A 23997-nucleotide genomic window follows, 5' to 3' on the forward strand; every position below is an offset into this window, starting at 1 on the left:
CATCATTGTATTTAAAGGAACAGTCATCATTTTGCCGGGAAAGAAGTATCACAAGGATAAATGTTGACAATAGCCTTCTATACATTTGCAGTGATGGTTATATCTTGTTTAGCAGATCTTTACTGTAATATTGCCAGAAAGAAAAAATGTGTCCTTTTAATATTATGCTTACTATCCCTAACTGATTTTTAATCAGGAGCACATGAGCCTTAATGGCTCATATTTAATCAACAATGCATAATTTTATGACAAATTCCCTAACCACTAGTATTAACTTGGCAAATGACATATGATTACCATGTCTTGCAGATGATGCAGAAAAGATTTAGTGAAATACATATGTAACAGAATTAATAATACACATTAGTCATTTGTTAATTCATGCTAATCATCATTTCTTTTTGCCAACACAATATATGCTCTTCACACTTGTTGCAAACAAATAGCTGTTCATATGAAGTCAAAAATATCATCACCATTGGCAAAATTAAAGGTGAGTCTTAAAAATGGGTCACATGAATTAGAAAATTTTATATATGATTGTTTATCTGCCTATACATTTACAACATAGTTTCTTTTGCAATTCTCTATGTATATTGTTTTATGCATTTAAAAACATTATTCTGAAAAAGTGGTTTTAGGGTTCACTAGACTGTCAAAAGAGTCCATGGAACACAAACATGATTTAAAAATCTTGATTTAAATGGGAGAAGTAGGACTAGAGTTTGATGTCATCTTTCAGGGAAAATGATTAAATGTAAAGATGGTAGTGTCGCAGATGGTCTCAAGGTTTCCCCATGTGATTTGTATATACTAGTAACATTGCTTATGACTTCATTTTCACCAACCTTGACAGAACAGTTAACTAGATACCAACAACAGCAATAACAACAACAATAACAACAACAACAACAACAATAATAATAGCAGCATGCATATGGCTCTTTGAAGTTTGCAAGATGCTATGTCTATGGTAACTCATTTGATCTTCAAACCAACCCTGCAAGGAAGGAGTTAATTTTCTCTATTTTATGGATGAGATCATTTGAAGTGACTTACCCACGGGGATTACAGAGCTAGTGTAGTCAGATGCAAGATTTGAATTTAAATCTTTCTGACTCCAAGTCTCTGTACTACATCACCTACTTGCCTCACCAGAACATTTCTCATTGCATTCAGAATTCTGTGTTTCTAAAATTTAAGGTGATATTTTAGTGTGGTAAAATCTTGACTATTCAGAAGTTTTGGGAAATGAGTCATTTTAATGGACAAAGTTTTGAGATACTTGAGACTTCAGAACTTCAGATAGTTTTTTCCAAAAGCTTAAATTTCTTTTTAAAATCATAAAATCATTAATAAGACTAATATTTTTGAAAAACTAACAAAATATTTATTTTTGAAGAAATTTGGTGATGAAAGGGAAGTTTTACTGTATTTGAAAATATATTAACAAACATAGGTATTAAAATGTTCTAATTCAGTAATAATTCAATATTCAAAAAATATCAGTATTACTAAAAGACATATCTCTTATATACACATATAGCATAATAATCATTTTTGTAGATGTTAATTAGATATCTCTCTATTGGTGCATGTAAGTGATGAGCCTCGCCAATATGAATTAAATTAACTTTTTATGAAAATAATTTTTACTTTCACTTTACTATTATCTGTGAGATCATGTGTAAATAGATTGTCAAGAGTAGTTATCAGAATTCTTTTTCCAGGCACACATATTTGTCAGAATGAAAGGAAAGGGGTCCATCATCTAGTGAAATCTACAATAGAACTCTTCCTTAATATTAAAAATAAGGTGACTGGTTGTCTCAAGATTCATTGTTTTTCTTACTTGCTCCTGTTGACATGTTAAGATGATTTCTTTACTTCACTTCAAGAGATTAGTAAAAATATTAGCACTTGTAGCTTTCAATTGCCTCAGCTTGCAATAACCCATGCAATAATGACTATTTCTGTTTCATTTGTTTCATTTTCCACAACAACAAAAACAATCACCACAAAAAATATTAGTCCACAGAGCAGCAGAAAATCTCAGAAATAAAGATTATTAAAACAGAAAAGTGCAAAAATTGGTTTGGAGTACCTGGTTTTAAATCCCCTTGGGCAAACATGTCAATCATATAGCGACAGAATGCAAACTGATCTAACAGAGTGGAAAGAAAAAAGAGCAATGAAGAAAGTTTAACAACCTTGTTTTCACTCTTCAGGGAAGAAACAGGCTAACAATGAAAACCAACAACCGTGATTTTAGTCATTTGATTTCTTTTTTTTCAGGAAATAATTTGCACTTACACACACATACCATATACGAGAAAATATATGTTAACATAATGTTCCATTAAGAGTAACAGACAAGAGTTGGGATAAACTCATTAAGAAATATACTATAATTTTATATTGAGATTCACTCATTATTTAGCAGAACTGAGGAGAAAGTATTATACTGCTGCAAAAATCCTCAGTGCCCTTTTGTAGACTGGAGATAACTAAACGCAGAGTCTACCCCAGGCAAGTATTTCTAAACCCTCCTGTTTGGCCTCAAGACTTCTTTCCCCAAATGCATCTAGAGAGCAATCAGAGAAAGATAACCCACTGACAATCTACCGACACTCCTTTGAATCAAAAATTCTCTGCAGTATGGATGAGAATCGTGTTCTTCATTCTTAAAGAACCAAGCTATACAGTGGTTGGGCTAGTCAGGTAATTTTAAAAATTGAATTGAATTAAAAACAAATTGAATCTTTTTATGATTAATCTAGTTTATGTGCAGAGGAGAAGGTAAATATAGAAATAGGTATATATAGATTTTAGTTTAGCAACATAGTTAAAGTGTTTAAGCTGTAGATATGCATCAATATGCATCTATAATATATATGTGTGTATATATACATATATACATTCAGGTGTGGTATGAATATTCATATGATTTGGCAGTTGTGTGTAGACAAAGCCCAAGATGCTGACCAATCAGTGTGGCTATATTCTCTTCCAGATTAACATATTGACTGCTTTCTTTCACAACAAAACATTTGTTTTCCCTCATATAGATGCAGCTTAAATCCCAAATGAACAAAAATTTACAGAATCAATTGTTTCATATTCATTTCCATGGATATCTTTTTAAACGGCTTACAGTTTAGCATTTTAAAATCAGGAATCTAACTCCATTAAAAAAAACAGTTTCATGACTAGAACCATTAATAAATGTATAGAACAAACTACTATCTGTATAAATTAGAAGTTATGTGAATACAGATTCAGAGAACTGGAAATCCAAATTAAGACCATAATACTTGGAGTAAAAGAACATTTGAGCATGTCTCCCATTTCATTTTGCATCTCTGAAGACAAAAACAGGAACATTGTACCCTGATAGTTATATATATTTCAGTTAAAGCTGTTCAATTGGTTCTTTAAAAGTAAATTTCTTTAACTATTATTCTTTATTTAAATACAACTAGTGATTGGATGTCCCAAAAGTTTATTTTTGATTCAGCTGATGTTAAACTGAAATCATGAAATCACATAATCAAACTGAAAATTATGATATTCAGGGGCTCAAGTTTGCCTATTTAATTTTTCTTAAATAGCTTCTGAGATAGAGGGGAAGAAAGTGTTTCCACTCTCCATGCTCACTTAGCCAATGTCAAAATATTGAAAGAGGCTGGGTTTGTTTTCAACATCATCCACCTCCTTCTCAGAGCACCTGTCCCATCTTTTGTCTCTCATGCCCTCAGGCCTTCATGTCCACAGTATGTCCACACTTAATGCCTAAGACCAGGCCTGGCAAATTCCAACGTTCCAAAATTATGTACCTGCCTTATGTCATCACATTCATGTTATCACTACAGATTTCCTAACTGACTATAAAGAAGAGAGAAACATGATTTAAAATATCAGGTCTTTGAATTATTAAATGTATAACTTTGTAATCATTTCTTAACATGTTTTTGGATCACTTTACCTAGAAAGTGAAGAAGTCAGATAAGATGATCTTTAAGGTCCCTTTCAAGGTCTTATCAGTTTCAGAATTGGACAGATTCTTAGATATGGGACCATCGAGCAAGTATTGCATTGGATTCTGTGTATTTTGTACAAGAAAAATGTACCTGCTCAAACTAACTAAAATTAAATTTAAAAAATGAAGCCCTGCTATTAAGAGATAATTTTCAATTATGAAGTAAAGAAAATACTGATGTTGTTGCCAGTAGTTCAGATTTGTGTTTGCAAGAAAAAAATCTTCCATTAACATTTGGATGAGCTGAAGTTTTAACATTAGAAGTTCCCCCACAGTTGGGGAAGGTAGGTGCTTCATTGGAAAGAGAGCCAGGTCTAGAGATGGGAGGTCCTGGATTCAAATATGACCTTAGACACTTCCCAGCAGTGTGACCCTGGATGAGTCACTTAACCTCCATTGCATAGCTCCTACCACTCTTCTGCCTTGGAATCAATACACAAGATGGAAGGTAAAGGTTTAAATATGTCTTTAAAAAAAAAAAAGAACCCATGGGCTCCCTTATTGTACCTTACGTCTTTTTGTGAGAATAGATGTTGGAACTTTCCCCTCCAAAGGGAGAAACACATTTAATGAGTAGAACTCTGAGAATGAAAAAGGCTATTAATATTTGACAGCCTAATTCATGCATGGATGAATTTTAAATAAAACAATAATATTAATGAAGGATCTCAAAGTGATTGAAACTAAATTTTATTTACATTTTAAGCTTCAAATTTGGGCTATCTTACTTCTACACATTGGTTAGACTTATTTTTACTTGAGAGCTTTACACTCTTAATTTGTTTTGATTAAAGTCTGCCTCCCTCAAGTTGCTGGTTTGCTTCAGTCCTGAGCCAGGATTTTATTTTGTTAAGGCCACTGCCTCTCTGGACAGAGGAAGATCAGTAGTCCATCTGGAGGAAGGGATGGAGCTTTACCCTTCACTTGGGGACCCAGGCCATGTCTCCTGCTTGTGGAGTTGGACAGGAGGCTAAAGAAGAGTCACTGATATGGAAGGCAAAAAGACACAAATAAAATTCAGATATGGTAAACAGAATTATAGTCAGGAAATGTTTTTTTAGAATCAAGGAATGATTCAATCTGATTTAAAATTGTTTCTTGAGGATATAGTATAGTTGCATAGATAAATATTTCCTCTCCATGTCTATATTACATAAATAATATATAGAAAAATTTTATATTCAGGCATCATTTTATGTATTTTGATATACGTGATAACATGTGGCTATATATATATGTTTACATGCATGATGTGTCCACACACACATATATCTCTCTACATAGCTATCTATATCAATATGTAAATTTTGTGTTTAGTTACCATATTGGTATTTTTTTTCTTGGCCAAATGAACTCTGTCCAAGAAAAACAAATAAACAAACAAACAAATAAACATTTTGTTTTCCATTTTTCCCTTTCAGGTTCTCAGGGAATAGTGATAGACAGCCCTCATCTGCTGCCTTGGCTGTATGCCTAGGTTTATGGTCGCTCAGAAAAGGTAATTCTAAGTGGGAAAAGTCAGCAGAAAAGGCAGCTTCAGCTGGGACAGCACCCTCTGGTGGAGCACCTTGTGCTATATTATTTACGATTGGTCTTGGCTCTATATTACCATTCCAATTTCATACTGAAAAAACATACTTTTTTGAAAGTATGTGAATATGAAGTGAAATAGTTTCCAAGAGAGCCAAATCAAAACCTTTTATAAACAGGATGTCCAAATAACAGGACATCAAATAATTTTATTAAATTTCAAAGATTTATCTATATTCAAAAAGTATTTATATGACAGACGTGGAGCTACTTAATTTTTATGCATTTTGGACTATCCATTTTCTTTGTATTGTTTATAGCCCAAGAAACCAAACTGCCCTCAAAATATTTTGTATGGATAAAAATTCTAGCATTTTTCAACTCCTTGCCTATTATTTTTCATTGTAAAAATCTATCCTAAACACAAAGACTTTTAGAAAACTGACAAATAAAATGCTAGTCTATGAAAATAACAGCTAAGTAGGAGAGAGCTTCAAGGGCAGCTGGCTATTTTCCACTGTAGTACAATTGGTCCTAATCAATAGTTCATTCAGAATCAATTTTCCATGTGCCCTATATATAGATCCATGAACATTTCAGGACCCAAATAGTAATGATAGAAAGAGCAAGTTTTATTTCTTATTCCTTTTCAGTTTATATTAGTTTGAAAATGGAAAAAAAAAGCTTCTGGGAGCCCCAAGGACAGAAACAGGCAACTGATTTCTACATGCTTACAATCTACAGTTCAATGATGAGAAAAGGGGCTTGAAAAAAAAATCAAATGCCTTAGAGTTTACAGAGTACTGACAGAGAAAGAGGTGGGCTGCTTTTGTTCTCATGCTTTTGTACCACCATTTCAAAACTTAAAATCATTATCTGTGGACTCAGGAACAAAAGTTGTTTTGTTTTTTATTTTAACAAATAAAAGAGAGGTATTTTGGACATCTTATCACCATACTCCTTTTGCCTATTTCATTGGCTATACCTTCCTGAGGGGAAGAGAAAAACTCATTAATTTTTAGTTTCACTCTCCAAACTGTAATAGTCACTACTGATGTTACTTCAACTGAATGTAACTCCAAGTTTTATGTTTTACTATTCTACTCAATCTAAAACTGAGGAAAAATTGGCCCTCAAATAAAACTCAACAAGCAAGTAAAGCAAGCAAAAAGTTGATCATTTTCTTTCTCCTATGTCCTCTGAATCTTTATTGAAATACTTTAAACTAAACCACAGGAAAGTTGCTTATGGAAGCCACAGAAGATTCTAGTTCTAGGGTTATTAATTTTTATTTACATTTTCGAACTATTTGGCAGTCTAGTAAAGCCTCTGGGTCCCTTTAAAAATGTCTTTAAATACTTAAAATAAAAACCAAATTCATGAATTAAGAACCCCAGCTTAAGACTCCCTGGTGTAGAAGGAAAATGTTTGCTACCAGTGTGGAAAATGGAAAGTTTACTATGGCAGGTATATAGCGAGGGAACTGAATTCAAGTCTGGAATGGGGATAAAATTAATTGGGACCAGAAGAATGCTACTACTCTGTTGTTGGGGATCCACCAACTATCTTACTCCTTTGTATTTATATAACACCATTCTTCAAAAAAGTTCAAAGCTTCATATGAACTATACATTCAAATATTATATATACTTAGTATGCAAAATATTTAATCTTAACAGTTTTTTTGACATTGATAAATATTTTATTTTGGGACCAAATCAGTAATTGTAGTGGTATATGGAAATTCCGACCATCAAATTCCCCTCTGCCAAGGTAGCCCAGCACCTGCAATTTATATTATTAGATAATTGCCTGGGAAACTGAGAGATTAAAGTGAGGTTTCTAGGGTTACAGGCAAAAGTTGTGTCAGAAGCAGGAATTTGAATATTCTAACATTAAAGATAACTTTCTATATCTTATACTATGCTGCCTTCCAAATATCACTATCTTAATATTTACAGGTGAGGCTATTGGAGACAGCTCTAAAGTCTTAATATCTTCAAAAAATGTCAACGGAATCTGGATCCAAAGTTTAAGATTCCCTATATTAATTCTTTCTGTCTAATAAGATTATGTTATTTCTATAAGGTTAGATATTTCCCAAATGGTACCATTGCAAAATGTTGCATAATTGAGATAACTCTAGTATATATATCCAGATGCTGAGTATTTTTTCATTAAAAATTTACACTAATACTTGAGAAAGCAAAATATATTGTAATCATGACCAGGTTAATGAGTCATTCGGGGAAGTCCATTTTATAGTATTTGTTTTTGTATCTCTGAAACCTGATCCAAATGAATTGACCAAATGAACAAGTAGATTAAAAAGAAGTTAACCACATATGGACACCCATCAACTAATAATTACCAAATCTCAAGACTTGTTCCTATAATACCAATAATTTCAGCACATCGCAGCTCAATAATGCTGAAGGAAACATAAAAAAATTAATCATTAGTGAATAAAACATATTTTCCTCTTTCTGTATCTAAAATTTTACTCCTTAGATATTGACTTTCCAGTTAGTGATAGGACCCATAGAGATTACTTTTATTAGTCTTTCTTTTTCTTCTATTAAGTCTTATTATGGGTCTTTCTTAGTTTTAATTGTCATTGTTTCTGTTTCTTTTCGACTACTCTCTTAGAATCTTCAGTTGTTTCCTCCTTGAAATGTTTACCTTTCTGTTCATTTTTTGAGACAGTTGCAGCTCCTTTTTCTTCCTTGCCTTTGGGTTTAGCTGGTGTTTTCTCCTTTTTTGCTTTGGTATCAGCTTGCTTCACCTTCTCTGATTTTCCACTTTTCACTTCCTTCTTACTCTTTTCTTCAGCTTTTGAGCCTTTACTCTTCTTTTCATCTGCAAAAAGAGGAAAAGGTCATTTAAACAACTCTCCACAAACTACATATCCTCTCACTCTGGGGCAATAAAATAAAGTTTAAAAAAAATGAAAGACTAAAAAAATAACTATTCTTTTTAAAAAGGATGTTGAAAAGATCATTGTAATTAAATATACAAAAGAATTCCAAGCCCTTTAGAAAATGAAGATATGTGTCTACTAGGTCTGTAGCTCAAAGAGATCAAAGAAAAAAATATAAGGATCTTTATGTACAAAAATATTTATAATAGCTCTTTTTGGGATGGCAAATAATTAGAAATTAAAGGAATGTTCCTCAATTTGGGCATGGCTGAACAAGTTGTGGTATATGATTTGATGAAATATAATTGTGACTTAAGAAATAATATGCAGGATGATTTTGGAAAAACCTGGAAAGAATCACATGAACTAATGCAAAGTGAAATGAGCAGAACCAGCAGAACACTGCACACATTGTACATAGCAACAGGAATATTATAAGAATGATCAACTCTGAACGACTTAGTAATTTTCAGCAATACAATGATCCAAGACAATTCTGTAAGACATATGATGAAAAATGCTATCCAATGCCAAAGAAAGAACTGATAAGAGTCTGAATGCAGATGAAAATATATTTAAAAAATCCTTTATTATTCTTGGTGGGGGTTTTGGCCTGTTTTTTTTTTTCTAACATAGACAATAGAGATATGTTTTGCATATAATGCATATTAAATTGCTTGCCTTTTCAATGAAGGGGAGGGATATGAGTGAGGAAAGCCAAAATTTTTAAAAGAAATAATGTTAAAAAATTTGGCTTACATGTAATTGAGGGGGGAAAATTAAGTAAAAATTAAACATTGTGGGGCAGCTGGGTAGCTCAGTGGAGTGAGAGTCAGGCCTAGAGACAGGAGGTCCTAGGTTCAAACCCGACCTCAGCCATTTCCCAGCTGTGTGACCCTGGGCAAGTCACTTGACCCCCATTGCCCACCCTTACCACTCTTCCACCTATGAGACAATACACCGAAGTACAAGGGTTTAAAAAAAAAATTAAACACTGAACAAAAGGAAAGCATAAAAATAAAATAATATTCTAGTTATCTGTATATAATCTCTACTTCTAATTTTAAGGAAATATTTTTATACAGACTTATAGTGAAAAATAAGATTGGGGGCAGCTAGATGACTCAGTGGCTTGAGAGTCAGTTTTAGAGACAGGCAGTCTTGGGTTCAATTCTGGCCTCAGAAACTTCCTAACTGTGGGCCTAAGCAAGCCACTTAACCTCTTTTGCCTATCCCTTACCACTCTCTTACCTTGGAACCAAAACACAGTATTGATTCTAAGGTAGAAGGTAATAGTTTTTTTAAAAAAAAAAGACAAATAATACCAATTATAAATTACTCAGGTTTGACACATTCAATATCCTAAATATAATGACAGAGAATTCTAGACTAAGACTTCAATTTCTCTATTTGTTATGCTTTGAGACTTTATTTTTTTGTCAACTGATTTGTGAAATATTTACTAATTTCTGAATAAGTAGGACTGACCAGTCAATCACAAGTTTATTTCATGTAATCTAGGCAGATATTTATATATGTATATACATACAGAGATCACAAGCATATCCATATTCAGACCTAAATATACATAAAATAGGTTTATCATTTATGCATTAAGGGCTAAAATGCATTTTTAAAAACTATAAATCATGCAAATAAGACATTATTACTTTTTGAAATGCACAAAGCAAATTAAAGTATTATCCACTTTAAAAATATCTGAGTTTTAAGAATTTTGTTTTGGAGAAATAGAAAAGGAATAAAGTCCCAGAAATCTTGTGATTTCTGTTGGAAGAGCAGTCATATGTACTAAGCTTGGGTCGTTTTGTGCAAAAATAAGTTAACATTTAAAGAATTAACCAACATGACAATAAAACTTTTTTTCTAAAGACAAGCATATGTAAACATTTACTGTTGTTTCCAGGGAAAAAATAAATTTCTAATGTAAAAACCTAGTAATTGTTACATTAATTCCAATCCTGGTACTGGAATTACTCACTGGGGAGTATGTCAGAACAATGTAATCTGTTACCAAAACAATATGGTGTGTAGAGGCAGCAGAATCCAATAAATAAAACATAAGATTCAGAATCAGAAAGATATGGTTTATGTTTCCTTTTGTGCCTCTTAACGTCTGGGAGATCTTGATAAAATTATTCCTTTTTATAAGAGTGTTGAAATGATACTTATGATAATGTATGCAAAAGTACTCTGAAATGTTCAGAAGAAACATAATATGTAGGCAAAATATTATCATTTTGGGTCTGAATTTGGACTGAACCACATATAATTTTATGGAAAGAACATATGAATATACATTAAAAATAACAAATTATACATGCCATTCAATTTGTATGCCATCTAGATGGTGGTGGGGAGGTGGACTATATATAAACAAATAGAGGATATTATCGAGACCCAGCATGATATAGTGGATTAAAAGTAAGCTTTAAAGTAATGAAATTAAAGTTCAAATCCTACTTAAAAAAATAAATGCTAGTCACATGACCCTGGGAAAATCCTATAACTTCCCAGTGTCTCAGGAAGCAAACTAGAAGATTATAAATTGTGGAATAAGTTCAGATTGTTGTTAGAGGGGATTTCTTTCTTAAAAGTTTTTTATGCTAATGAAATCATAGGTCTGGTCCAAAAAAAAGTTACACTCTTACTAATACTGATACATAAAGATGATACTAAAATTGTACCAGTTCTTGGTTTTTAAAACTCGGTTGTACATATCAGTGTCCATGAACACAATATAGACTTTTAAAAACTTGCAGAAAAAGAAATCATGGTTGTTACCTGCCTACTCAGTTTCTTCCATTATGAAAAAAAAAAAGGCAAGGGAATTCAACGATTTGCAGATGCTACCTATTGGTCAGTTTGGTAAAACTTGGAGAATTAAATAAAAATAAATGAACTGTGATCTTGTTTGTCTAGATTTAAAGCTGTCTATACTGTATGCTAAAAGTGTTTTGATAATAATATGTGTTGAAAGTCAGAATTACTGGAGAGATTTTCTGTGCTGATTCCTCTATCAAGAAAGGAAAAGTCAGTGTCCTGGATCACAAATTCGTAATGAGAAGAGTATGAATGGGGGAGTTGGGGAAATATTGAGAAGAAAAAAGGGAGCCTTAAGTTTCTTAACTACTCCATAGATCCCAAAATTTCATTAAGAATCTGGGTCTACCAAGTTCCCTATTTTTGTGCCACCAAACCATATCATATTTCATTTCCTTCTCTCTTCCAAAAGATTTAATTACTTTTTAATGACCCATCCCATCAACCATATTTGAAAGAACAAGGTAGTCAGTGTAGAAAGTTTCAGATGTGCCACAAAACAACTAAGGGTATGAAATCTTGACATGGTCTGTCCTATATATATATATATATTTTTTTTTTCTTAAAACCCTTACCTTCCGTCTTAGAGTCAATACTGTGTATTGGTTCCAAGGCAGAAGAGTGGTAAGGGTAGGCAATGGGGGTCAAGTGACTTGCCCAGGGTCACACAGCTGGGAAGTGTCTGAGGCCATGTCCTATATATTTTTTAAAATTATTTCATTTGTTACCTTAAAATACCCAGGCAATTCCTTCCCATATTACCCCTTAAGAGAAAGCATCATTTGACCAATATATATATATATATATATATATATACTATGTATATATATGGATTCATAAAATTATTACATTGTCTACTGACTGAAAACATCATTTGACCGATGTATATATATATATATATATATATATATATATATATATATATATATATATATATATATACATATGTGTATATTCAGTAGCATTTACCTTTTAGTAGTGTTCTTGCTTCTGGTTTTCCTTTTTTCTCATGTTTATCCTTGTGACTTGCTAGAAGGGAAAAGAAATGATAGTATATTTGAATTTAAGAGTGAAGCATTACCAGGAACTCAAGTCACATGAGAAAATTATTTTTCTTCCATTAATAATAATAGCTAACATTCATATAGTGCTTTAAGGTTTGCAAAACACTTTAAACATATTATCTCATTTGATCTGCACAAAAGTCCTGTGAGTTAACTGCTATTAGTGTTGCCATTTTATATGTAAGAAAACTGTTCACTTGCCTAGGATTACTCAGCTAATTTTCTGAGATGTAATTGGAACTCTGGTCTTCTTGACGCCAGACCCAAAACCTCATTCCATAATCACCATGATCTCAATACCCAACTACATAAAATTAAAAAAAGAAGTTTCTGCCCAGTGGAGGAGGGCTAACGGGAGACAAAAGGTATAGGAAATCAGAGCACAACATGGTAGAATCCAAGGGGAATCAATCTTTATAAACTGGTGTGAGTTCATCTATTTTTTTTTAAAGATATTTAAACTCTCTTTATATTACTGTCAAAATGATTTCAGGAGTATTCTACAGTATAGATTATGGGCACATCTACAAAGGTAGCACACATGATGATTTGAAGTGATCCCATAAGTCTGACCTCAGAAACAGATATGATGTGGGCAAAAGTTGTCTTTGGCATTTTTCTACTTTGATTTTTTCAATCCCCAACACCATCACTAAATGTCTACCTCATCTGGGACATGACCTCTAATCCCAGATCTACCACTAAGTGGTTTTTGATGTTATTTGGTAATGCTTTAAGTAAATTGGGTTGAAATAAAAAAAAAAGCAGATACTTGTTGGCTGCATGCTTATGTAGAGAGCCACAAATTAGCATCGTTTATATTGTATCTGTATTTATTTTGTTAAATATTTCTCAATTGCATTTTAATCTTATTCAAGTTGCACTTGGACATTTTGCCAGCTCCTAGCATACCACAGACAAGTTTGAGAATTTTGGATTAAGGAGTTAAAGCATGACCTTTCCTGTATATTTCAGAAAGTGACTAAAAGACAAAAACAACTTCAGTAGAATGAATGATAATAGGTATAATTTGAGTCAGGAAATGATGTGGTCCATGAATTCAAAAAGCAATACTTGGGGTCAGCTTCCTGGACAAGAGTGTGATGTTTGGTCCTCCTACTAGAATCCATCCTTTCCCAAAGTAAGAATTTACTATTCTGAACCCCTATTCTTTTGGGGGTGGTATTAACCCCACCTTCTGATTGAGTTAAGAAGATTAGGTTTATCTGAATAAGGGAGATTCATGCACATTCTGGAGAATTCCAGAAGTCTTGTGGCAACTTGGCACCCATAACAGGCTCTCCTCTTGTCCTTTGTGACTCTTGGCATGCAGAAGACTGACCTCTGACCCAGTCTGTGGTCAATTAGAGAGACCCAGGAAAGCGTTGTCATTGAATTTATAAATTCAGGTTGGGAAGGGAAGTCTGGCTCCTTGGTGCTGAAGGATGACACAGCTAGGGAAGTACCAGGGGGTGAGCTGGGAAACTGGCACAGCCTTTGGGGAGAGGGATGCTTGGGAAGGGAAGAGCCAGCTACATGTGCCTGGTGCCTTTTCTTTCTCTGACCTACTTTTTGTGATTTAATAAATACTTATAAATTATGATACAGTCTCCAGAGAATTTTAATCTTAACACCAACCAACACTCCCATTGTATCCCCATAAGTTTATGTCAACGGATCCTGCTTTACGTTTTAATAATTTTTTTTCTAGTCTAGGGAACAATTCCATTTTTTGAATTATTACTTTTGAGAAACCACATGACTTAGTAGATGGAACACAGGCCATGAAATCAGGAACCTGGGTTCAAATTTTCTCTCAAATAGTAATGTCATGATCTTGGACAAAATAAACACCCTGGAAACTAATAGGTGCTATAATAAACTTGAGCTATTATTTTTAGTGAAGGAGAGTGATCATGAACTTCTCTCTTCTTCAATCATAAAGGAAGAGAACAAGGTGAACATATGGTACTCTGATCCACATGCTGTAGAGTCTCTTTCATCTGGATTTTTATCAAAGGGTCACATGGGAGAGATGATCACAGTAGATAAAAAGACAATGCTTTTCTAAGGCAAAAATAAAAAATTAAAAACAGAGCTAGAATCAAGAAGACTGCAATATGCACTGTTCTTCAGTCACTTTTCAGTCTTATCTGATTCTTCCTGAATTCATTTGTGTTTTTCTTGGCCATGATATTGAAGTGGTTTGCCATTTCCTTCTCCAGCTCATTTGACAGATGAGGCAAGCAAAATGATGTGACTTGCCCAGTGTCATACAGGTAGTAAGCATCTGAGGTCAGATTTGAACTAAGAAAGATGTCTTCCTGATTCCAAGCCCAGTGCTCGTGGAATCCGAGCCCTAATTCCAAGCTTCACTGCACCACCTAGTTGCCCTATGCAATATGCAAAAGTTGTTGTTTATGATTTGGTAAACTATGTCTCAGATTCAGTCACATATTAATTTTAGGATCTATAATTGCACTAGTATGAGTACATATCTTCTATTTTTTCTTTTCTTTTTTTTTTTTAAACCCTTGTACTTCGGTGTATTGTCTCATAGGTGGAAGATTGGTAAGGGTGGGCAATGGGGGTCAAGTGACTTGCCCAGGGTCACACAGCTGGGAAGTGGCTGAGGCCAGATTTGAACCTAGGACCTCCTGTCTCTAGGTCTGACTTTCAATCCACTGAGCTACCCAGCTGCCCCTCTTCTATTTTTTAATTGATGATCTTCTAGAGTTATTGAATCAAATTCAAAATAATAGGAAAAAAGATTAATTAGAAAAGGTGGAAAATAGGTTATCTTTGACTAAGCAACAAGGTTCTGGGTGGGAGAGACTAACTAATGGGGATTATAGTTTGAGTAAGTTTTATTCATGCATATTTTTATTTAATCTAACTTTTTTTAGTCAAAATTAGAGTCCCTTCATATTAAAAAAAACTAATCATTTAACTGTTTCATAGACTCCTCTAACCATTTGGTTTAGGTATAAATTATGAGTATTAGGGACCAAACACTGATGAATACATTCATAGTGTATTGGAAAGTATCCTCATTAGAATGGTACTATTTAAGTATGGCTTCTGTCTCCAATTCTTCTACTAATTAACAGTATGTCTTTGGGTCCATCACTTATCTCCGCATTTTTTTCCATAACTATTTAAAATGGAGGTTCAATCATAGTCTTCTGAGAGGAGTACACCAGCAAATGTTTAATAACTGGATATTTGGGAGAAGATATATTCATGACACATATTTAAGTTTAATATCCATATTAATATCGTCTCCAATGCTTTCTTAAGTTTTAAGTCTAAATAATCAAAAAATAAAACAAAAAAGCCCCACACTAAATCAAGTCCGGAATTGTGGCATTCTCTGATTTATAAGGTGTAAAACTCATTCTGAAAATGTGATAATAATTTCTGATGAACCAGTAGTAGCTGGCTCTGGCACACCCATGTTGGAATCCTTTCCAGTGGTAAAAAATGATCATCTAGTATTTACTGAGTGCCTACTGGGTGATGATACTCAAATCATTTATTCACATCAAATCAGCAGCTACTAGACCCAACAGGAAATGAATTTCTTATTGCAATTATAACTATGATTACTGAAGGATGGTGCTTCCATAAAAAGCACCCATCAATTATTTTTATGAACTTTTAAATATTTAATTACTTGATTATTTATTGAATGCTGTTTGCTAATTTTGAGAAAATTTTTACAAACATGTGAAATAGGTCATTCTCTTACAATTGTTGTAATAAAATTATTCCATGAAATCTCTATTTTCTACATACCTAAGACAATTTAAAAATTATGATTGATTTTTTTAGGTTCTTAAATATATTTTCCATTGAATCCATCCTTTCCCTCTCTATGTTCTAATAGCATTATCAAACATTGTATCCGAGGAATGTAAGTTGATTTTAATTTTTTTGAAAAAATAATTAGGAAGTTAAATCTCCCTTGCAGTTAGGTGACGTAGTATATAGAATGGAATTTGAGTCAGGAAAATCTGGGTTTGAATCCTGCCCTAGACACTTACAAGCTGTGTAACCCTAGAAAAGTATGTACTTCCCCTGACTTAATTTCCTCAACTACAAAATGTGGATAATGAGATCAACCTACCTCCCAGGTTCATTGTGAGAATCACATGAGTTTAATAAGCAGAAAATATCTTGCAAACTTTAAAGTGTTATTATTGTTGTTATTATTATTCATATTATCAATGCCACTAATATCACAATTGTGTTTAATTAGTGGAAGAATAAGAATACAGTATGAATTCTACCTTTGGAGTAAAATGAGTGTTCCTTTAGGAAAACATTATAAATAAATTATCTGTCATGGTCATATTTTGCCGAGGTCATTATATAAACTCTCTGTAACAGAGTAAATCTCCAGAGGGTAAGAAAATAAACAACTTGCTAATGTAATTTGTGTGTTGTGTATTATAAATTGTGATGTCCAATGATTTTATTCCATTTCAAATATAAAATATATCTTCCAGTAGGTCTTGCTAAAATTCTAATCAAAATAACTAGCCCATAAATATCTACCTCTGAAAAAGCAGTGAGACTATGATGAATTTGAGACAGCAGGATTCTAAAAGGGCTCACTTTTATATACTGCTATTCTACCAACTCTTGGGATCCACATGAGTAAATGAAAGTGGCAGAGGGAATTATCACATGGTATACTCTTTTTGTTTGAAGTTCTAAGGCTTTAAACGATATTCAGCTTTTAGGATCTCATTTTCAGACTTCCACACTTTAAAAAAAATCTTCTCATTTCATGTAGCATTTGTGGAGAAAAAAAGAAGGGAAAGGAGAATTTTAAGTCATGAGATAGATATGAGAGATTGCCAACAACATTAAATGGATAGAAAAGAAGAGGCGGGAAGAGAGAAGCAGGGGAGATTCACTAAAGTATTTGAGAGAGAAGGCCAACTATATTCTTACATTTAATATTTTTCCTAATAAAATTTTAGGAAATTATTGGAGAGGAAATGGGAATTCCATTCTACATATTTTTTTTTGCCTCAAGAATATGAATAGCAATTAACTTCATGGTTACTGATAATATTTAAACAGAAAACAAACTTAGAGTAGCTATCCTCAGGTATTTAAGGAAAAACAAAGTATTTTTAAAAATTTTCAGCCTTTATTTTATTTTATTTTTTTAACTCTTATCTTACATCTTAGAATGAATACTATGTATTGGTTCCAAGGCAAAAGAGTGGTAAGGGCTCGGCAATGCGGGTTAAGTGACTTGCCCAGGGTCACTCAGCTAGGAAGTGTCTGAGGCCAGATTTGAACCTAGGACCTCCTATTTCTAGGCCTGGTTCTCCATCTACTGAGCCATCTAGCTACCCCAAAATTTTCAGCCTTTAACAGAAATTTGTTTTTCTTGAAATATGTTCCAAATAATCATTCCAAGTGCAAGAATATCAGAATCCCTCTGATTTTAAAACACATAGCACTGTTGAGAGCTTAGACATTCATATATCTAGCTGCAGAACCATGAAGAACAGAATTTGAATGCCTCTCCTTTCCAACTATAATTACATTCTCCCTTATCAACCTGCCAAGGAGATCTTTCCACTGCCATTCCCTGATCTCCACTTAATAAGTCACATGATATGAATGATATAGTTTGAAAAGGAAGGTCTGAGCTCAGTTGAATTGAACAGGACTCCATTCATACACTATTATCATGAATGTCTTAGTAAATTATCTTTCCCTGGTAAGAAACATGAATAATATTTAAAAGCTACAAGCATATGTACTATAATTGGTATGAGATATCTGGTAACTAGAAAGGCTCTTTCATAAGAATGTATGTCCATGGCTTTAATCCAATTTCTATAGTACATTATTTTTTAAATTTGTAGAATTTCCCCCAAAAATTACAATTTAAAAAGCAATAAATCAATAAATTCTCCTTCATATTTGAAAAAAAACCAATGATTTTAAACATCATAGAAGTTACAAAGAATCAACAAAGAACAAAATTATAAATTAATAATGCCATTAGGCTGAATATTTATACATGTATATATAATCTGAAATTTGAGCAAATATTGGTAATATATTTCACTACTGGAAAAATTCATGTTTTAATCAGGGCAGATATTCACTAATAGACTATAACTCTTCAGTGACCATAGATGATCTTTATGAGTTGCTATGGCCAAAAATTTTAACACACTTCCAACCTGGTATGATAAAGACTCTTCTTCAGATTACATGGATATTATCTTTCCCTGAAGCCAGTACCTGAAGTCTTTCCAGATTGGCAGGCTCTTTCAGTAATAATATTTCATTGGGATAACCTTTGAGAGTCTAGTGCCAGCTCCACAGTGAGGCAAAAGAAAACTTTAGTGAAGGACACAATTCTCTAAGAAAAAGCAAGTGGGCACTTTTTTCTCAATAGACAGGAAGATAACCATATAAAATCCATTTAGATTTCATTAGAGAAAACATTGATACAAAACAAACATTTGAAATTCAAATGCTCAAATGTGAAGTGTATAAAATAGATACAAATATTGCAAAAAGAATCTTTAAGTGTCAGGTAGAAGAACTATTGAAGTCATTTAGCTCAGTCCTCTAATTTTTAGGGACGAAGAAACTAAATCTCAGGCAGGTTTAGTGACTTACTCAAAATGATAAAGATAATAAAAGAGTCAGAAATGAAATTTGAATCCCAGAGCCCTAATTCTTCAACCAGTGTTCTTTCCATGAACTATGTTCTCCATGGGTAGACAGGCTGGTCTTTGGACAATAAGTACACATTTGTTGATTGGGGACAGGAAGGGAATAAGCACTGGTATAGCACCTAAGAAGTGCTAGACATTATGCCAACTAAGTACTAAGCAGTTATGGACCCACAGGTTTTTCAGAAGAGTAGACTAACCTAGAACTTGTCCTCTCCTGGGCAATCTCAGAATCTCAGATCATCTCCTTAAGTCATCCTAGTAAGACTTTAGTGTGTTTTCTCTAATAGAACATCTCAGAGGGGAAAAATGAGATAACATAAGTAAGAATTCATATAATTAGAGCCCTGAGCCATGAATGAGTAAATAACTAACCCAAATGCCCTGGACATTTGCACAAGAAAACAGAGAATAAAAAAAGGATCAGTAAAGAAGTACATCAAAAGTAAAATAAATGAATAATTCTGTACCTTTCTTTTCTGGTTTTTCTTTTGCTGGTTTTTCTTTTGCTGGTTTTTCCTTTGCTGGTTTTTCTTTTTCTGGTTTTTCTTTGTGAGTTACTGTAAAGGAATAAATAATATATTTTGTAAGAAAGGAAATAAATTATAACATGACATAAAACATTTTAAGATATTAGGGCTTTAATTTTGAATTTTATAATTGTCAGCAAACACAAAAAACTGTGTATTTCTACTAGTTATAAAAGAGGATATCTATTTAGAGGGTAGGAGTGTATAGTGTATAGTATAAGATATGAAAAAAATATCAATAATACTTGTTTAAATACTTGGAAGAAAATATAGAAAGGTATATGAATACATGAATAATTTTGTCAACTTTCTTTTTAAAATTTTATGTATATGTTTTATATACATATCTATGTCAAAAGATGTTAATAACATAAATCTCTTTTCAATAGCTATTAGGCATTGGAGCCTTTTCTAATATTTATAGATTTTTCTTCTCACTTTCCCTTTTAACCAAGAACCAAGAGCATGCAGTTAATAATAATACCAATTATTAATAGAGAAGAGCCCCCAAAAGTAAGAGAATACTCTAAGTTCTTTCAAGGCTCCAATCACTTCTGGCATGGAATATGAAGCTCTGAAAGATGATGAGAAAAGTTTTTCTTGTATTTCCACATACCAGAAGAAGTGGCCAGACTTGGACATCTTTTACCTCTTCTTCTCCACCTCCCCACCTTTCTCACACACAGCCATAATAATATTGTCTTTTAGGGATTTTTAATAAAATCATTCATTCACACTTTAGCATTTTTAGATTTATAAACCTTAAGTTACCTAATTGTAAAGTAGGAAATACAAGTCTTAGTATCCCCATTTTATAGATAGAAAGAAGTAGAGTGTTTAAATGGTTTTGCTCAGTCACATAATCTAGTGTCAGAGCTGACTCAAATCTAGATCTTCCATCTTTCAACTCAAAAGACTTTATTGTTAAAATACTTGGCAAGCAAGTTGGCATACCCCCACTTGTCCAAAGGCTGACTTCTGCCCAACCAAAAGCTCAACTGAACTACAAGAGCTCTTCTCTAACTATCCCCATATGGTTCTCCCTGCAGCCCTCTGCCAGCTGCCAGGTGCCTTTGTGACTGCAGTCAAAAGACTTTAAAAAAACACAGATCATACTAACTTTGTCAAAATTCCAATGAAATAAAGTATGTCACAGAATAAAGGAAATTATGTAGTTAAACAGATTTTATTGTTCTATTTCTTTCCTAAAACCACCTTTTGAAATACATAAATCTCCAATATTGAAATCCCATTTTGAAGATCAGAAAATGAGGCACCTTGAATAGAAATGACCATCCAAAGTTATGCAGTGAGCATCTTTTGACTATATTTGTAACTTCTTTTCCATAGGTGTGAAAAGAGCATGGGGTTGGATGTCCTGGAACAATTTGTGGGAGAATTAGTCTAGACCCATTCACTGGTTTTGCTTATGCTTTATTAACCTATATTTTTTTTTACCAAGACAACCCAGTACTTTTTAGTTTAGACTTTGTAATATGACTCAGTTTAAACAACAAAAAAATGACAACAGTAAAATATAACTTTTTTAAAGTTCCTCCAAGATTTCCAAGTTTGGCTGTGATAAACTATTCTTTCTGTACCTTGATTAGAAAGATTCTCAAGGGAATGCCTTGTCTATCTTTCTGCCTCCAGGAAGGACTGGCCCTAACCCACCTCAGACAGATGGTTGTCCATTCTATTCAAGGTTTTTCAGATTGATGGGCACATGGACATAAATGAGAGAATTAATACAAAATCAAAAGAGCAACTGGGCTGAATTCAACCTCAGATTAGCATATTAATGCCTTATCCTCAAGACCCTAGGGAAGGCCTGGTTCCTCCCAGTGTAACTTTTGATTTGCAGACCCAGTTACTGTATACCGAAATTTCATTATCCTCAGAAGTGGCAGCATAATACTGCTTAGAGAAGCAGCTGTACCTAAGTACCCCAGGGAGCTCTTCAAAATGGAAACCAGCCACTACAGCATCTTGGGAGGAAACTTCAAGCACTGGAGAGATTAAGCAAACTCCAAGCTTGGTGTATTTCCCTCATCAGAACCATCATAAGAATCAAATCCGACTTCAGGACTAGAATCATTCTGACAATAGTAACCACTCTCTTTTTGTGCCTCTCAGCTTGGATTCGATATCTAAAAATGTGGAAGCAGAGGGGGAAAAAACAAAATCAAAACAACAACATCAATCCTTCTTGCTACTGACACAATTTGACACGTTACATCTTAGCTGGTACATTTTTAGCTGAGAACAAAATAAGCTTTTTGCACCTGCTAGAGCTTAATTTGTTTGTCATCCTTATTTATAAGACACAAAAGTCCCTTAGCCATGTTGATGATTAAAAACAAAAGGACTTCACCATTTGGAATGGTTTTAATATTTGGCAAACAACTTGGCAAAGCCTTGCTTGTCCAAAGGCTGACCTTTCCCCGACCAGGACTTTCAGCTCAATTCTGCTCCAAGAGCTCTTCTCGAACTCTCCCCATATGGTTCTCCCTGCAGCTCTCTGCCAGCTGCCTTAGGTGCTTTCACAGTGCTTTTGGTCCTGGATGCTTGCCAGCTGGGTTGGGTGTCCTTTGCTGAAATAGAACTAAGAGCTAGCAGTGAGTCTGACCCTACAGTTCTTAATCAGGCACAATAGCAGTGCCCAAGCTACAGCTGGAACCATAGGAATCTCAGAAGCCAAGTCATGCTCAGACATTTTGCTCCCCTTTCACTTCCTAGTGATTGACTCAAAAGTGTCAAGGCAGACTTAAAAAACTCTTTTGAACACTGAGTTTTTCTGAGTAGTAAAATGCTTCAATTTAAGTTCAACTGACTTTAATTAAACAAAGTTTTATCTCATCATCAGCTCTCACTAAGCATCTTCAGAGGCTCAGGGAGACTGATGACAGAGTTCACCAAAGGAAATTATGCAGAATGGTGAAATCCTTGTACTTGCTACTTAAAGTTGGGGAGAGGTGGGATAGTCAAGGGTGAGGAGATAATCTAAGTAAATACAGTAGCTCCATGTTAGAGATGGATGATTTGCAATGAGACCTTACTTTATTTTATTTTATTTCATTTAAAATATTCATTTGAATATATTTATTTATTATTCATTTATCCAAATATTACATATATTTCATTTCATTTCTTCATTTTTCTATTGTTCAACATCTCTGTCACAAAATGGAAAAAATGTTTTACACTAATACACATGTAAAATCTTTTAAAATGTTTATATAACATTTTCTTCTCTATTCTTACCCCCTTTCTTTTTGGACTTTCCTTTGAAAGCAGAATTTTAAAGTTTTTTTGCATTTTTGAAATATTGCATATTTCACTCAAACTAAAATAAATAATATAAATAAATAAAATAAATAAAGATATGAAAGAGTGAGTCTACAGTACACTTTTTAAAAAACCTAATAGCATGAAGCCAGTTCTGATACACCATTGAACATGATCATAAAATGTTTTCAGAGGGCTAATCATCTAATTTGGAGTGAAAAATTCTGGGTTTCCATATGTATGATCTGTACAACTAAAGAGTGAAAGCTGGTAGACCATCACTGGCACCATCACCATCAGAGGCTCATTGAATCTGAAACTTTTTTGACCCTTTTTACTCTCCTACCTGGCATTAAAGAGAGCATTCTCTCTCTCTCTCTTCATTCAGGTTTGCTATTGGTTTGAAATGAGAGGCACGCCTGGATCTGAACACCCAACAAAGGAGATTTATCATAGCTTCAACATAGCAAGGGTATTTAACAATGACACTCAGCCAGGGTATCGAGCAATTTTGTTTCTCGAGGCACAACTCTGCTCCCTTCATCTCCATATAGTTGCTCCATTAGTCTAAGAGACTCTAGATTTGTCTGGGGCTTTTTATTGGCCAGAGAAGTGGGACCGATCAGGTTGTGAGAAGGAAGGAAGTTTTTCCAGGATGTTGCTAGAGGAAATCCAAGGAAGTTGTGTGGGTAATGAGCACTGTGTCTTGGTAAGGGCAGCTACATCAGAAAACTGCTGCCAACCACATCTACCTAGCAGACTAATGATTTGGAATGGCATAAAAATACAGAATTTAGGTATTAGAGATCATGTAGTCCAAGACTCCTATCTTACAGAAAGCATAACTGAGGCCCAAGATGATTATCTGACTTACCAAATACTAGAAAGTCTATGAGTAGCAGAGCCAGGATGGGAGTGAAGGTCTCCTAAGGCTGTGTGTGCCTTTCCAGCATCTTCTTACTTGATTAACTCAATTCAAATTAGATAGGAGGTTTTCACTCCAAAGTAGACATTTCAAGAAGGTGAACTATCTCATTCATAATATCAAAAAAATGTAACAAAATTG

At 33.6% G+C, this 23997-nt stretch overlaps 1 protein-coding gene across 1 annotated transcript in view; it reads right to left on the reverse strand.

The window, feature by feature from the left end:
* The window catches only part of LOC123247850 (triadin-like), a 366108-nt gene that overhangs the window by 219462 nt on the left and 122649 nt on the right, over nt 1-23997 (reverse strand). Inside the window, exons 6-9 of the mRNA XM_044676898.1 lie at nt 19584-19673; nt 12300-12359; nt 8252-8428; nt 2105-2164 (exon numbers count right to left, since the gene is read on the reverse strand). Coding sequence (XP_044532833.1) covers nt 2105-2164; nt 8252-8428; nt 12300-12359; nt 19584-19673 — 387 coding nt within the window. The remainder of the gene's footprint in view (nt 1-2104; nt 2165-8251; nt 8429-12299; nt 12360-19583; nt 19674-23997) is intronic.

The sequence above is a fragment of the Gracilinanus agilis genome, chromosome 4 (genome assembly GCF_016433145.1).
Source record: "Gracilinanus agilis isolate LMUSP501 chromosome 4, AgileGrace, whole genome shotgun sequence".
Lineage (NCBI taxonomy): Eukaryota > Metazoa > Chordata > Mammalia > Didelphimorphia > Didelphidae > Gracilinanus > Gracilinanus agilis.